Here is a 17005-nt window from a genome sequence, read left to right as displayed (position 1 = left end):
GACTTGTGGGGATGATCACTGTGAAAAGCACACATGGAACAGCCATATTTCACATTAAATTGTTCCTAATAAATGTGGGGGAAAGTCCCTTCTTGAGGACATCCTTTCTGGGCAGCTTGGAACAATGAGAAGTAGCATCCACTAAGGTGGGTCTATCAAGCTGTCCCAGATGTGGATGAGAGATGACTGTCAGAGACATTGCTTCATTCCCTACTTTATTTCATCAAAGTCTCTGCTACTTATGGCTACTTCAGGAGGTCTTGACTGCTGCTGAGGTCAAGGTCTACCTGAGATCCTTTCATCTGCCCAAAGAAAGCTATCCCATCTCACTAGAGGAGGTGGACATATGAGACCTTCAGTCATACACATAGAAAGCAAAAAGGAAAGCCAGGTAAGAAGACAGTGCATGATTTTGGGTATTGGCAAAGGACAGGCAAAGTGCTATGTGGTCTTCGCTATTTCAGACAAGCCAGGTACCTCCTCATCAAGATGCCACAGTGTGGTGAGGATGGCACAGAGACACTTTCACTATGCAGTGGTACAATCTTTGTTAAGTGTCTAAAAATGAATCTATGGTAGATCAGGAAGGGACTGTATGACTGACAGAGGTTGGGGACAGTTCCTCAAGGAGTAGACCCTGGGTCTCTAAGGATGCACTGGAGTTCATGAAATAGGTTGGAGGAGAAAGAACCATAGGGAGAACATAGAACATTGTGTAAAGTCTTGGGAGGGCAAATAACATAGGGGACACAGGAAATTGTAGGAAATTTCCAAAAGGCTGCATCATGAGAGGCCAAGGTAAATAGTCAAAGGAGATGGGATCCTCAGAAGAAGACCCTAGGAAAGTGACTTATGTCGCATGGAAAGCAGAGTGACAATTCTGGGTAACTTGAAGGCACGGTATTTCGAACAGAGGAAGGTGATGGCCCTGTGTGCATTTTGGGTTTTACACTGTGGTGGAAGGGAGTGGATGAGGGAGATGTGCAGAAGAAATGCAGGAGGATTGGGAGGTCCTTTAGCGAGGCAGGTGAATTGATGAGGCCTGGGCTGTTCTGAAGTTGTTGAGAGATAGGGAAAAGGAAGTGAGGATGTGGCCCTGATAGATCACAAACAGGACCCATGTTTTGGAGGATGCAGATATGATTCCTAGGGCCTGGTGAGTGTCTAAACAGGGGTGTCAGGGAACACAGGGACTGAGTTGTGTTGTAGTCGTGGTCTGAGTTGTAGTCCCTAAATTTGTCAAACCAAGGAGAAAGAAACCACAGTCATAGGAGGAGTAGGGAAGTAACTGCGCAGCAGGTGACTGTGCACAGAGAAAGGAGGGACAGTCACTCTGGAAAAGCTCAGCTAGAACAAGGTGCAGTGATGCCTGGGTAGTGTTTGTCTTGCAAAAATGAAAACTTCTGCAAGTTGGCACTTGGAAACTGGAGTCAGAGGATGGTATGAAGTTGAAGTTTAAACAGAAGAGAGCTCTAAAGGAGAAAGGGTCTAAAAAGTGCAAAGGCTAGACCATTACTCTCTTGATCAAGCCTCAGCCTTTTTACCCAAGGCTGCTTTCTGAAAGATAGCCTTGGAACCCCAGGGGATGCTCCAATGGAACATCCTTTGAAGAGATTTACTCCGCACCAGACACAGAGCACTCACTCAGAGGATGTATTTATTGAGTGCAGGAGAGGCTTGTGGCTGAGGCAAGTCTGTCCGCTGTAAAAGTGGGGCAAGCAATAGTGGCATTGACCAATGGGAGCTTGTGGGCCGAGTCTCTCTGACCTGAAGCAAACAAAGATGTTCAAGACATGCATGGGCCAAAATGGGCTTTCACAGACTGCACAGTGCAGCAAGGCTGTCCTGGATTAGTAAGGTACATCTGAGACAGGGCTGGCTGCTCTCCCCGTACTCGCTCTGTGCTGGCTTGAAGAGAATGGATGTGTATCCCTGGAGAGATGGGTGGAGAATTCCTGAACACTATTTCCAAGGCTTCAGTAAAAATGCTTCATGAATTCAGCCCTGTCACAAGTGTGCATGAATGCCATGCTTTAGCTCAAGCCTAATGGGCTTTATATAGTACAGTACTGATTTTCTTTCATGTTTTAATAGAATCTGGTTTAATATTTGCTTTCTGCTCTAGCTGCTTGCTGTTGACTGATTCAACACAGAATCCTTCCCCGGTGCCCTCCGACCTTGTTGTTATTCCCTCATTTTGTGTGTTGGCAATTGATTCCTGTCTCCAGCATGAACCACTTTACACATGTCTTCGTTCAGCTGGTGATGGTCACGTGTGTGGATTCTGAATGCATTGCTACCGGGAACGGCTGCACCAGCCGACCTGCTGTTCAGAAGGGGGGCTTCCGGGCAGGATTCATTTCCATCCGTTGAACATTGACAATATGCAAGGCTCAGGCTTGGAAACTTGAGGCTATGATCAATCCTGTTTGGTACGAAGGAGGTTCTCCAACATAATCTGAAAATGTTGACATTGTGGCCATCAATTCAGCAACATTTTGCTTTCCTACAGGGCACAAGTTTTGCAGAGTTATGTAGCAAGGCATTTCCACTTTTTGAATCATGAATAGCCATGAGCATACTAGTGAGGCTGCTTGGTCTGGGGGAAGCAGGCACTACAGAGCAGGTCTCTGCTGAGGAATGTGAGCTTTGGAATAGGCAGGTCTGGACATCCACTTTGACTTTGGTTCCTGTGACCAATAGCTAGGTTCCTTTGTTAGCTTCAGTCTCCCTAAATATTTGAGAGGATTGCTGCATCTCCCTGGTAGGATTCCTTGGAGGGAGGGTCTGCTAAATAAGTCATGCATATCAAGTAGCTAGCTGGCTGCTCCAAAACACAGGCTTATGCTTTCTTGTGTCACTGGGTCAAAGATGGTAGCGTTACGACCCCCGCCCCCAGTGATGCCTCTTGTCTGCAGTTATCAATCTGGCGCAGAGTGACTACTCATCCCTCTAGCTGCTCTGACAGCCTGTTCTGTAGAGACACAGCCCTGAACCATGCACATGCCCAAGGGTAGTAAGACATATAGAAACTTGTGTAGGATTCCAGAATCTGCAGGGCCTTGGGGAGGGTTGAGCTATATTCCAAAGAAGAAAAGGTAAGAAATTCAGTAACTGCCTTAGATCCATGCATATTAACTATAAATGTTCATGGAGGATGGGGGCTTGGTCCTAAAAATAAAAATACTTGAAATCACATCTCTAAAATTGTTCTCTCCTTTGGCACACCTGATCAAAAGAAAGCAAGTCAGAGTAGGAATAATGGGAAGGGGACAGGTTGTCATCTTTGTCTACCTTATTTTACCTCTATGATGGATCTGAGCATGAAGCTTTGGGGTTGAGGAATAGAGAGCTATGATGAGGTTGAGGCTGGGCAGGCACCAAAGGCAGCCTAGAGAGTTGCTGAGCAAGGAGATGTCTTCTCAACCTCACTGGACCTTTCTTTGTCTCCCTGCAGGTGTCCCATCAGGCCCCCGAAATGTCATCTCCATAGTCAATGAGACATCTATCATTCTGGAGTGGCACCCTCCAAGAGAGACCGGTGGGCGGGATGATGTGACCTACAACATCATCTGCAAGAAGTGCCGAGCAGACCGCCGGAGCTGCTCCCGCTGTGACGACAATGTGGAGTTTGTACCCAGGCAGCTGGGCCTGACTGAGTGTCGTGTCTCCATCAGTAGCCTATGGGCCCACACCCCCTACACCTTTGATATCCAGGCCATCAATGGAGTCTCTAGCAAGAGTCCCTTCCCCCCACAACATGTCTCCGTCAACATCACCACAAACCAGGCTGGTGAGTCTGGAGGTTTTTGTGTATATGTCTGTGTGTGTGTGGTTGGCTTTTCATTCACCATCTCTATGTAGGGTCATAGCCAAAGTCATGCCCATCCCGTCAACCTGTCTTCAGGCCTCCAGATAGGAGTAAAGGTGTTAGATGATTGATGCTCGTGACTGTGGACGAAACTGATGTCATCTTTCAACCTCAAGAGTGAACTGGAAACTAGGCAATTTTCTTGTATCCAGCATCAGAACAAATATGTGTATCTAACCTGGAGCAGTGCCTGATACTACTCTACATCCAGCCAGGCCTTAATAAGTGCTACTGGACAAATGGATGGAAGGATGATGGTTATATAGATGGGTGTATGGATTCATGGATGGAAAGAGAATGAATGCATGAGTGAATGGATGGGTGAGTCAGATGCGTATACAGATAGAAAGGGCGTGGGTCAGTAGATAGAGGAATGAATGGTGGGAGCATTACAAATCTTTGGGAGAGAACCGGAACACCCAATGAAAGAAACTTCGTTTTCAATTAGACTCTCCTTTCTTCAGAGTGCAGCCTTCCCAGGTACATGCTACAGAGTCCTACGTAGACAATAATGGAAGGTGCCTAGGACCCTGAGTAGCTAGCTCTGCAGCGAGCGTGGATCAGAACACATCTTTCTGTCTCTGTGTTTTATTTTTTACTCTTCCCATCTTTCCCCATTATTGCTTTTTACAACTCTTAGAGCAATCCATTTCATTTTAAATCTGTTTAGCCAGTCCATTCATGCACTAACTCTTTTATTTACTCATTTATTATTAAGAGATGGTTATTTAGCACCCACTCTATACCATACTGTGGATTGGATACCGTGAGAGATACAGTGATACTTAGCTACAATTGTTCATCCCATGAAACTCATTAATGGAAGAATTTACAAGACACTGACCTAAAGCACAGAGTTGTAAGGTGCTGTGTTCTAAGCATAGTGTACTATACACTGCCAGTAAATAATAAGTAATTAAATAGAGAGAAATGCTGTCCCCTGTGTGAGGGAGCAAGAGTCAGAGAGCAAGCGAATATCACATCAATAGGTGACAGGGGCCATCAACAGTGGACTATGATCTTATTATAGATTTTTAATAAAACGGTCCATAAAGATAACTTGCTAACAGAGTAGCAGAAACTAAGCATCCTTCTTTGCTTTCTTTCCTGTTGTGTATCTCTCTTCTTGACCTCCTTTTTTTTTTTAGTCCATCCTTTCCTACTCTTTCACGTCCCATCCTAAAACTTGTTCCACCCCTTTTAGTACCAGACATTTTTGATAGCAGATGATTCTTGGGTTAACGCTGTCAGAACTGAGAAGAAAAAAAAAAAGTGTTATGGGAAAGCATAGCTGTCCAGATGGCTGTGCTGGTGTGTGTGTGTGTGTGTGTGTGGTGTGTTCATGTGGTGTGTTTGTATGTATGTGCATGGTCACGTGTTTGTATGCATAGGTGTATGGTGAGAAAGTAAGAGAGGAAGTGGAGAAGCTTCCTGCTGGTGACCACAGCCTGGTGCCATGGAGACAAAGGTTGTGACAGTCTGTCTTATCCAAGAAAATAGAATGGCATTTTCTGCGTTATGTTGAGCATGTAACATGGGCAGTCTTTGTTAGCAAGTATTTCCCTTGGAGAGTTAAGGCAGGAAACTGGCTGAATTATTTTTGTGTCCCAGCTTCTGGGAATAACAATCCTGCCAGGCTGTCATGTTACTCTGGGCTTGGCTGTCTTTTCTCTCTCTCTAAGCATGTGTGAATAAACCTGCCATTTACATCAGTTTGCTTTTATTTCTTCCCCTCCCTTCCCTTCCCCTGCTATTCCCGAACCTGCCCATCTGCTTGTCTTGCCATCTGCACCTTCCTGGGCTTCAGTGGAGCAGGGGGACCAGGGCTCCTAAAAGAGGCTCTGCATTAGCAACATTCAAAATATTTATTTTTTATCCTCACTCAGTTGTTCCTGTGCAAACACATTTCTCACGCCCTTTATTCTCCCACAGATCCTTTATTCCTACCCCCCCCCGTCTTATACTTCATTATAACCTTCCGATATGGAATTATTCTTTGATAATTCTGAAACTTCGAAAGCACAAACTTCACGATTGGCAGGAGAATGGTGCACTAGCTTCTTGGTAGTATGTGGTTCCTAAAAGCAAGTATCAAGTGGTTTCTAGTCTGTGTGCTGTGCGACTTTAAGGAAGAGTGTCTATTTGGTGACTGTGTACACGAGTGTAAGCAATCTTCAGCTAACGGCACTGTCTTTTTAAAGGTAGGAATGACCAAAATGAACACTTGACCCCATGCCTTTGCAAGAACAATTTAGAAATGTGAACAAAAGCTATGGCTCTTACCATGGGCAGGAGACCAAATAGTAGGCATTCTGAAAACTCAGTGTCAGGAATGACGTGGGTGGGCCTGTATGTAACCTTCAGTCATGACATGTCTAACCTTCCTGGGACACCACTGAGCTCACCCAGTGTTTGAGATGGGCACATTAGCCTTTCCCCACTGCCCTCCCCCTGCCCCCAGCTTTACAGTGTGATCCATGTAAGTGTCTGTGGCCACCACTGTCCTAAAAGTAGATGGCAGGCCAAAAAATCTGACCAATAGAAGTCCTGAAATCAGTCATCAGGTCAACCTGTAAGTATTACTTGAGCCATGAACTACTTGAGCTGTGGACTATTGGGGCATTATTGGGTGGATCCTCATGGGGAAACAGTAAATGTTACCATGGATACCTCATGTGTGCGTTTCTTTTACATTCACAAAGAATTATGGAATGTGTAGCCTCATTTAATCCTCACAATTACTCAATAATTACCCTGAAGCAGAGGCTTTCAGGGATTTGGAGAATCTAAGATGGAAGAGTGTGTAGAGAGTTACCATGATCTCACATCTTGGTTTCAGCCTTCCTACATCCCATACTAAAAATATATGGTTCCTGTGTTTTCCCCATTTAATAGTTCATAACAGTAGAGCTTTCTGGTCCCCACGGGATGGAATTTTGCAATCCTCTTATGTGCCATTGGACATGACACCCATAGTTCTTTACTCATAATTGACCGTAACTTGGGTCCACCTGTGATTCAAACTCTTCTATCACACTCCTAATCATGATATCCCAGGTCCTTGGTTCCCTTGAGTAATCTCATGAGAGGACCATCTCCCAGGATACAGTCAAGGCCAAAGACATTTTGCTACTTGTGAGCACCTCCAGTGTGTCCACCCCAGCAAGCTCTTTGCAGACAGGTTTGGAGTGCTTTTGAATTTTCTCACCATCTAACCACCAGAAAATAGTGTTCCCAAATTTCAGACTCAGGTTTGTGACCATTTTATCCTCGAACCTATCAAAAATTGCATTACGGGGGCGCATATAACCTATAAACTCTCTCCAAGCTATTGCCATGTAGCCAGACCACTTTAGCTGTCAAAAAAATGTCCATCATCTTTGGTCAGGGTTCATCATGAATTATGCAAGCTCAGATTTACCTGAGGGCTGGAGGGATGTATCCTCACACTGAATACAGCTGCTGTGAGTTTAAAACAGGCTGAGCCAGGCAAAACTTTCCCTGTTACTGTGGCCAAACCATCTGCAGTGAGGCTGTTATCACCATGAACTCCCACAGTCATTCTCTGGCACCTGGCCTCATTTCATTCTGATGGCTGGATCATCTGACCATCAGAGAGAATTAAATGAATGACAAACTTCACATGTCTATCTGCTGGCTATCCTCAGAGCATCAGAATCAGGGAAAGCAGCCCCCAGAGATCTTCAGAATTGGGAGATGAATCACACAGAGGCCTGATTTGAGATTATCCAAGCCAAAGAGAACAAACTCAAAGGCCAGAAGGCCAGATAATAATGGAGGGAAATGATCTGGGCTAGGTGAAAGGCAATGGGGACAGGTGGGGACTGCAGAGAACTGCAGGACATACATATAGCCACCACCCTGTTCCAGCAAGTGCTATGCCCAGCACTGCCTGATTTTATAAGCCAGAAATATGGCTTTAAAATGTTGACAACTGATTAGAAAATTTTAAGTACTTGAGAGCCAAACAAATCCAATTCTGGATTTGGCCTGCTGGCTGTGGCTGCTAGCCTCTCATTCTAAGGGCAAATCTGATTTATCCAAGCCTTAGCATGAGGTGCTGTCCTGTTGAGCCTCATTTTCCCCAGGGCAGGCATCTTCCTCACCTCCTGGACTCACACAGAGAGTCCTGGGTTGGATCCCCTCTCTGCTCCTCACATGATTCTCAAAAATTCATTTAACTGTCAACATCCCTCATTTCTCACCTGTGAAATGAAAACCTGATAACCTGCTTCCTGGTACTACAGCGACAAGCAAATGAGACAGAAGATAGAAAATCCCTCTATATTCTGGTAGGGGCTGGGAGACTAGCATCATCTCTGGGAATATGTCCTGAGCAAATTGCCGGACTTTCCTTCTTCAGATGTTTTCTTCTAAAGCTCCTGAGTCTTGTTTAGCATTGATGCTATCTATATCCATCTGTCCATGTTGTGTGGATTGGAATAGGTACCAGAAAGGAGGGGGACCAAGTCTGAATCAATGAATAATGACAAGGGTAGGACTCAGTGGTGCCCAGTACCTGGCTCAGGGAGGTCCTCCTCTCAGAGGCACCCTCTGCCTTTTTTAAAAAAAAAAACTGTGTGTGTGAGTAGCACCACTGCCTCCCTTTCTTGGATGATTCTATCAGCTGGATTTACGGGTGACATTTCTATTACATACAGTTCATGTATGGCCTGCTGGGCCCCTATGTGTGCAATTCCATCCATCATGTCCACAACACAGACACAATCTATTACTTAGTGTTGTCTAAAATAACTATGCTGTTTCTGTTAATAGTCATAAGCTCCTACAGTTTGTCCATTTTTAAGGCATTTTTGAAGTTCTTAGGCAATTAAAGTCACTCAGAAGCACTGCTCTTCCTACAAAAGAATTACCTAGAACATCAATGCCTCTGAATCCATCACCTAATTTGCATTATTCCTTGGTTAAATATAGTATTTGCATGCATAAAGAATAATCTTTGAATATGAAAAGGAATTTACGATATTGCAATATATCGAGCTCTTTGGAGGAAAGATATTATGTAAATCTCAAAATTAAATATTAAAACAATATTATACGCCGCCTGTAAAAATGTAGCGTGTTAAGATCCCATATGCTGGAGCCCATTCGTTTTTTAAAGGCTGGTCTCATTGGAAAAGAGTGGGTGAGAATTGCTCTAGAGCGGGGAAAAGATGGAGCCGAGGCTTTAAAAAGACTGGAATGACTTTAAAGAAAACCTTGAAAGAAGTAAATAAAGAAAAGTTATTTAAAAAAAACTTAAGGAAATGAAATTTTCGCTGTTCTTAATTCAATTTCATAGTTCATTTCTTTGCTGTTTTCTCATTGCTAACACCAGGCAGGTTCAGATTGTTTCTTAAGTCCCACCATTGAGAATAAACCTGCAGGTGGCCTTAGAAAGGCCTTGACTTCAGAAAGAGCATGGGTAGGCACTGGCATGTTGTCATTGGGGCTGAGGTCAGCTCATGGCACTGCTGATGCCCTGGGTTGTGGGTGTCAGCCATCTACAGCTTTGGGGTTTTGTTTTCCTCTGCATGGAGAGCTCTTGAGGAAAACTTGGCTTTCTCATCTACCATCAGCTTCCTTGGGAAAGAGCTACAGAGTCCTAGGCACAGCGAGCCTTTCAGATTTGTGCTGGAGAGCTTTATTCCCACAGATAGCAATTAGTGCATGTGTTTGGCTGCAGAGGGGCAATTAGAATGTGTCTTGGAAGTCTACAGGTGACATCATAAGACCACTTCAGATCAGCCAGATGACCAGGCATCTTCCTCCACTGTGGCTCCCAAAATGACTTAGAGAATTGATGCTTAGGATGATTCTGAGAGCCACGATCCACTCAGAGGAGCAAAAAGAGATGCAGCTGTTCTTCCAAGGGGAATGCTTGGCCTATGTGAACACTTGAACTTGGGGAATACGATCACTTAATATAATCTTTGTGACAGCTTAGCAGGTGCTGGCTCAACGTTTGCACAGTCTCCTTCATTTAATTTCTTAACAAATATTCATTGACATCCTCTGTCAGTCATACATTGTCCAGACACCATGGACATAGCAGGGAAGAAAACAAGCTTCATGGAATTTGTCTTAGTCCACAGCCCCCACTGAGACTAGGCTGAGAGGCCCACCACAACCGTAAGTGGACTGGCGATTCTGCTGTAACTTGAGGGTCTGAGCCCCACTCCTTGATTGAGACTTAGTATATAAACACTTGCAAATTCTAGAGAGCAATTCAGTTTCTGGTGTCAGTTGCTCTCCAGTGACTGTGTTAGATGCAACAGTTTACTGTTAAAAAATCTAGACTAGCTTGATCTTCATGTGGTTAGGCTACACAAAGATTGGGTTGTGGAGATCTTTATTTCTGGGACTGAGTTATAGCTAGTGATGCTGAGATCTGAGAATGGGTTTCTGCTGCATCACTGCTAAAATGACTAGAGTGTCTCCGGGAAACTGGGGACTCGTTTGTTTATCGTACTCCATCTTGGATCAAGTACCATGAGTCTGTGCTTGTGAGATGACAATGGGGCTGCTGACAATGAGATGGTGGGGAGTTCCTAATCGGTCCACAGGAGGTTGGTATACTCCGCAGATGCAGAAGAGACCTAAGTTAGATGATGAAATAACCATTATTGGCACTGTGGTCTTGGCAAAGAGTAGAAGGGTGGAAAGGGGCCCTAATGGTTGTCCGCCTAACTTCTGTCTTACTTTTCTATTGCTATGAAGAGATACCATGACTAAGGTGACTTATAGAAGAGTTTATTGGGGCCTTAGAGTTCCAGAAGGTTGGACTCCATGACCATCATGGCAGGGAACATGACAGCAGACAGGCAGGCAGGCAGGCAGGCAGGCAGGCAGGAAATGCAGTAGAGCTATACTGAGAGCTTGCATCCTGATCTACAAACTGGAGGCAGAGGGACCTAACTGGGAATGGTGTGGGCTTTTGAAACCTCAAAGCCCATCCCCCAGTGACACAACTCCTCCAACTAGGCCACACCTGCTCATCCTTCTCAACAGTTTCACCAACCAGGGACCAAAGATTCAAATATATAAGCCTATGGGGGGCATTCACATTCAAATCCTTGCAACATTCCATTGGCAAGCCCCTCCATGAGCCACCTTCCAGAAGAGTACCCCCCTGAAACTATCGTATTGACTCAGGAAGCCTGTGTCTAGCCAGATGCTTAAACCACAGAAAGCATTCTACAAAAGCTAATAAATAAATTAATAATGAATGTCTCAGTGTTCTGAAATCCATTTCCAGGATCAACAAATGATTTAGCTTCAGTTTTCTCAGTGGTTTCTCCATCTTGCATTTCATTCTGGGACTAGATTGGAATTAAGCCCATAACCACTCCAAGTACTCATGAGGCATGGGACTTCTCATGTACTATGTCCCCTCAAAGTAGCCCTGTGGGAGCCACTTTGCTATGACCTGGCCTGCTCTCCTTGCTCTCCACTGGCAAGGAACCTCTGGCAGGCAGGCACAGTGGTGGCTGGCTGGGATGCCATTCCAGTGCTGTTGTCTGTCCACCTGCATCCCAGCTCCCTGCCTGTCATTTTCACAGCGCCATCCATGTTAAACAGGCAGGAGCATGAGGGGTTTTTGAATGCAGCAATTAACAAAACAGTAATCAAGCTAAGTGTTTAATTTCAGAAAATTAACATCTTCTCAGAGCGGATGTGAAAGATAGGGGGAAAGGCACAGCAAATGTTCTGGGTAAATAAAGGCAATGCTGGACCACAAATATTTCATAGGGGAGAGAGGACTGACCCTGCCAGCACCCCAGGCCGTGGAATCAGTGTCTGCTTAACTGTGGGATGGTAGCTATAGCATTGAACCCTAACATTTTAAAGCATGCACTTCCTTCTTTCTCTTATTGTTCTTCTTTCTCTTCTTCCAGGACATAAGGACAGAGTAAGGGCCTAGCTATGCTTCCTGTGATGTGTCTCCCCCATGGAAAAATCCTAGAGTAGCTTTATCTTTCCTTAAACATTGCTAGCCATATGGATGACACAGTGAGTCCTTAGATGGGCAATAAGGTGTGTGTGTGTGTGTGTGTGAGAGAGAGAGAGAGAGAGAGAGAGAGAGAGAGAGAGAGAGAGAGACAGACAGACAGACAGACAGACAGACAGACAGACAGACAGGCAGGCAGAGACAGAGAGTGAGCATGTACCCACACATGCATTAAGGTCACGTTTCTCCTGGTGGATCCTGAAGGAAAAGTACTGGATCTCATTCCTCCAGGCAACTTCTGTACCTCAGCACTGTGTCTTCAGCTACCACCTCCTGAGCGGCCTAAGATCATATCCACAGACACTGCCTCATAAGCCAGTGGCTCTGTCCTTTGCAGGGTGGGATTTGTGTAAGGGGAGGGATGCTTGTAAAGGAAGAAGCTAGGTGGAGATTGGACAGTAAAGTTCTCTTGGTGTCTGTTTCCTCACGTGGTAGGCAGGGATGAGGGCTGAGATTAAACATGGGGACAGCAAGGTGAGGGTCTCTGTGTGAAGAACGTTGTGAGGTCTGAGGTAGGCTTGAGGCTTGGTGATGAGATGTCTCAGTTAATAGGGCTAGGGGAGCTCTCAGGGGTTACAGTGAGCCCAGCGTTGCCTGCAGAAGCTGAAGAAGCCCTGAAACTGTGTGCTCGTGGGGCTGCAGGTCCTTGAGAGGAGAATGTAATCTGACTTAATGAGCAGCTTTCCTTGAGGGGTCTTGCAGGCAGCTAACATTGAGAACAAAGAAAGCAAAGCAGGAGACTGAGACAACGGCTAGAAACCAGCCAGGAGATATCCCAGGGGCTTGCAGAAGCCTTTGGGAACAGCATCTAGAAGATCGCTTCAGTCCTGCATGTAGCGATTTGAGTGCCTATTCAAAGTGTTGTTTATGCAGTTGGATATTCAGGCTTCCATTTTCTCTGTGATGTGGGAAATAAGTTTGCTCACCAAGAGCAGAGGGCACAGTATTGGGGCTGAAGAGTTGAGGGGCGTGGAATAAATCTGATGAACAATTACAGAGGATGGGAGACGGAACTACCAGAGAACGCCTGGTTCCTAGAACATGTTGAGAGCTCATTTGAAGCTGATAATCACATGTTTACAAAGTCACCCCCCCCCCCATGCCTTGTTGCCTTTCCAGCAGGGTACCTTCTGGAGATCAGACACGGCAGGGGGACCATGGACCTATAACTGGATGAGTTTTGACCGTTGTCTGGTGTGGAAGGAGAAAGACACCCATGCCTGAGGGCATGAGTACCTTGGATTACATTACTGGGAAGACAGAACTTAAGTGGGATAGTGAGCAATATGAATCAGAGGAGGCTGACTTTGAGGGAGGAAATGGGACCTCCAGGGGCAGATGAAGCTGGGAGAAGTTACAACGCCTCATCGAAGAAGGTGCTGGGGAAGTACGGTGCTCGGAGTATAATTTTGAAAATGGTGTAACTGTGGGAGAGATGTGGAGCTGAGGGGATGAAAAGTGAGTTACTCATCATTCTCTGGAGGGCAAGGCGTGTGTTGGAGGGCAAGAAGCAGCCATGGATAGGGAAGCTACGGTGTGAAGGGCAGAAGTGCAGGGCTGTCTCACGGCCTGGCCAGTGGTGGTCCAGACATGTGGTGCTCCTGCAGAGGGCGCAGGACATGCTGAGAGAGAGGTGGTGAGAGGCAGGAAGGACACACCCCACTTCCTGCCTCTGAGGCATAAAATCACAAAGTGCCAACGCTGGAGAGAGGTGTGTGACTGAGGTGCTTCTGAGGAGAGCTTTTCCTTCACATGGGGCATAGGAGAAGGCTGTCAGGGGAGCTGGTGGGAGCTGGAGACTTCCCTGGTTTCTGAGTGGCCATTTTGGAAGGGCAATGGGAATGTGCTCCTTGGAGAGGCGGTAGAGCCAGGGTTGAGGGGGAATGCAAGGAGGAACTTACAGTGTGTTACTGGAGGGCCAGGATTGAGGGGGATTGTGGAACTCGAGGAAAAACTTAAAATGTGTGTTGCAGGAGGGCAACCAGCTGCCAGTGAACCACTCTGGTGAGGAGAGGTTCTGGGCCATCAGACAAAAAGACTCGGAACTCCAGGCCTAGGGGAGGACAGTGCAGTGGTGTCAGCCTCAGGATGGTGGCAGAGGGGTTCCAGCCACTGTGGGGGCTCTGCTGAATGTGTCTGGGTAAGAGTTAGGGAGAGAATAACTAAGACATACAACCCACTGTAATGTATCTTTTGTTGCCTCCAGAGCCTGCCAGCCCCACCCAGATGGAACTTCCTGGTGAAACTTTCTTTGAGCAGTTATCAGACCAAAGGTGCTTACACCCATCTTACAGCAGGAAAGGCAGACAGGCCCACAGGAGGCAGCTGGACAGAGCAAGTCAGCTGACCCATATATAGTTCTGAGGACCCTGTTCTCACCTATCTTAGCAGAGATCCCAGATACCTGTAGAGGACAGCCTCTCCTGCCTAGTAACTCCCCACCCCCACCCTGACACACACAACTCCACAGGGCCCCACAGCTCTGATATGATGTCATTTTCTACTGTAAATTCTCATTTTCTGAGGCACCTTTGTGGTCCCCTTGATAGGGAGAAGCTGTGGGGAAATTTCAATCAGGGGCACCAGAAGAAGCATTGCATGGCAGGGTTATTGACCTCTGCCTTCAGGAGCACACACTTAGATGGAAGGGGTTTCAGGGAGCACCTGGTCTCTCTGAGAACATAAGGGTTCCTGAAGACAGTGAGTAATAGGAGCTAACTGCTTCCCACCCTGGTGTAAGGCATCCTCGGGGGACGGTGGAATTGCTGAGCTCCTGAGTGTCGGGACAGCACAGAGGACCAGCTAGCATCAGTCCTGGAAAGGAGGCCAGGCTATTTCTGGCTCTGCATTAACTTTTCTGGGGACTTAAGGAAGTCACTTTCCCTCTCTTGCCTTCAGCACTCTAATCTGTAAATTCGAAGAGTTGACAGAAAATTGAATGACCGGGATGTCCTCTCAGAGCTTAACATTTCGGATTTCCAGATTTGTAGATAAGTACTTTCCAAACCTGAGCACTCATCAGACTTACGTGAAGGTCTGGAAGGGTCCTGAAGCCCAGATTACTAGGCCCACCTCTCCCAGGTCCTGGCTCACCCAGGGCTGGGAATCAAACACTGGCATTATTACTAGGCCCCTGGTGATGCTGATCTGGGACCACATTCTAAAAACTCTCACAGTTACATAGATGGTCTCAATAAAGAATATCTCCCACATACATGAGACATGATAGAAGAAATGTGGTTTCTGCATTAAACCCGTATTTTTAGAAAAGATGCCATCCACAGATCCCAGGTGTATGTGTACACACACACACACACACACACACACACACACACACACACACACACCCCTTTGGCTTGGAACCAAACCTATAATGGGAGGAAGAGCCTATGACTCTTTACCTGTGGTATGAAGACACTCAGTCAGCCTTCACTTTCTCTCATGGAGTCCTACCCTCTGACTCACCTATATCCCACACAATGAGGAAGTAAGATTGCATACCCAGGGCATCCTCTGACCCCAGGTAATTCCAGGTTAGGAAGGAAAATGAAAGGAAGTGCCAGGGTTAACTCCCAGAATAAAACATGAAGCCAATGTTCACAATAGGAAAAACAATGAGAGAAATAATTAATTCTGCTTTTGTATTCATATCCAGGCTCCAAACTAATTGCTTATTTGTTTAATCTACTTTGACCAGAAGTGTTACTGCACCAAAAGTATTTAATGAATCAGGCTTCCTAATGTAAAATTCAAGTCTATTTGTGCAATGGGATGAGTTTTCATCAACAGAGAGAGAGCCAGTTCTCAAGACAGGGCCATCTTAGCTGCATTTCTTTCTAGAATAGAAATGCCACCAGAAACTCAAGTCATCAGGGTGCAAATCTTGCCAGTACTAGTGGGCCTGGACTCTTTAGCTGACATTTCTGTATAGGTTTGGGCTTTTTTCTCTTTTTCCCTGCAGATGTGTTTGCCATGAGGGAAAAGATAGCCAGCCACTCCCAATGGGCCTCTCCTAATTCTGTCATTCACACCTTTCTAGGAACTCACACAATTTAACCCCAAGGCTCCAGGGGGACTTTCAGAGGTTTTCAGCAGCTAGGTGTCTTACTGAGATGAATGACTCAGCATCCTGGTCTTCATCATCTATACAATACACAAGTCTTTTCCCTACTCCCTTGGAATTCCCATTCTTATTGTTTCCTATCTCCCTCCCCAGGATCCACAGCCCTGTTTCCCTTTTCCTACCCTCATGTAAATGCTACTATCTATGTTGAGTAGAACTAGGCCGTTTTCCACCCATGCCCCTTTCCTCTGAGAACTTTGGAGGGGATCTCCAACCATTGGAATCAGAGCTAAGTATTGTCAGGCATCTAAAATATGGTTAATGATACTGGTTAAATGTGAAGTGGCTGAAACGGTACCTCTTGCCCCAAAGGTCTTACTCCAATAATGGAGAACAGAGTGGTTGGGAAGTTAGGCGCCTGCTGGTTCCCCAATGCTGTTATCAACAGCGAGGGCTTTGAGTTGGGCAAAGCCACACAGAGCAGTGCTTTTAAAGGACAGCAGTGTCACAAAGGCAGGTCACAATTAGACATGAGAAGCAGATTCCTGAGCCTGCAGCAATTAATGCCTACCACACCTGTAAACATTAAGCAGACAGAGGAACCAGGGTAACATGGGTAATGTCAAGCTTCAGGAAGGCTGGTCGAACAGTTCGAACAGTAAAATCTCATAGGTGGGATATGAGTTCTGGGACAGTAGGGTGAAGCATACGGAGAGTAACAAGGTCTGTGAAAAGGCTGTGGTAGAGCCTCAGAGACACTCAGATCACGCCACTGGGTGAAAAGGGTATGGCTCCCTTTTCCCAGAGTCACACGTTGTCTTATTCTCAGGAACTAGGCACTTGTTTCTTCCTAAATTACTTCCTGGAATAAACAGCCTAACTCCAGGTCTCACATTTCATGGGGAAGTCAGTCCTCCTCTGGAATGTGTCTCTCCCACCTCTAGCCCAGTTTTGTTTGCCGTCCCTGTCTCCAAGCCTATTCTTGCCTAGCACCTCCACGGTGACTTGGCTGACGTGTATATTTATTGCCTCAAAGGTA

The 17005-nt window shown here is 46.0% G+C and overlaps 1 protein-coding gene across 1 annotated transcript in view; it reads left to right on the top strand.

Moving 5' to 3' along the window:
* The window catches only part of Ephb1 (EPH receptor B1), a 298236-nt gene that overhangs the window by 175970 nt on the left and 105261 nt on the right, over positions 1-17005 (top strand). Inside the window, exon 5 of the mRNA XM_035444232.1 lies at positions 3458-3793. Coding sequence (XP_035300123.1) covers positions 3458-3793 — 336 coding nt within the window. The remainder of the gene's footprint in view (positions 1-3457; positions 3794-17005) is intronic.

Source organism: Cricetulus griseus, chromosome 4 (genome assembly GCF_003668045.3).
Source record: "Cricetulus griseus strain 17A/GY chromosome 4, alternate assembly CriGri-PICRH-1.0, whole genome shotgun sequence".
NCBI classification, from domain to species: Eukaryota; Metazoa; Chordata; class Mammalia; order Rodentia; family Cricetidae; genus Cricetulus; species Cricetulus griseus.
The sequence above is the reverse complement of the archived record's forward strand: the minus strand, read 5'-3'. Positions and strand labels throughout refer to the sequence as shown.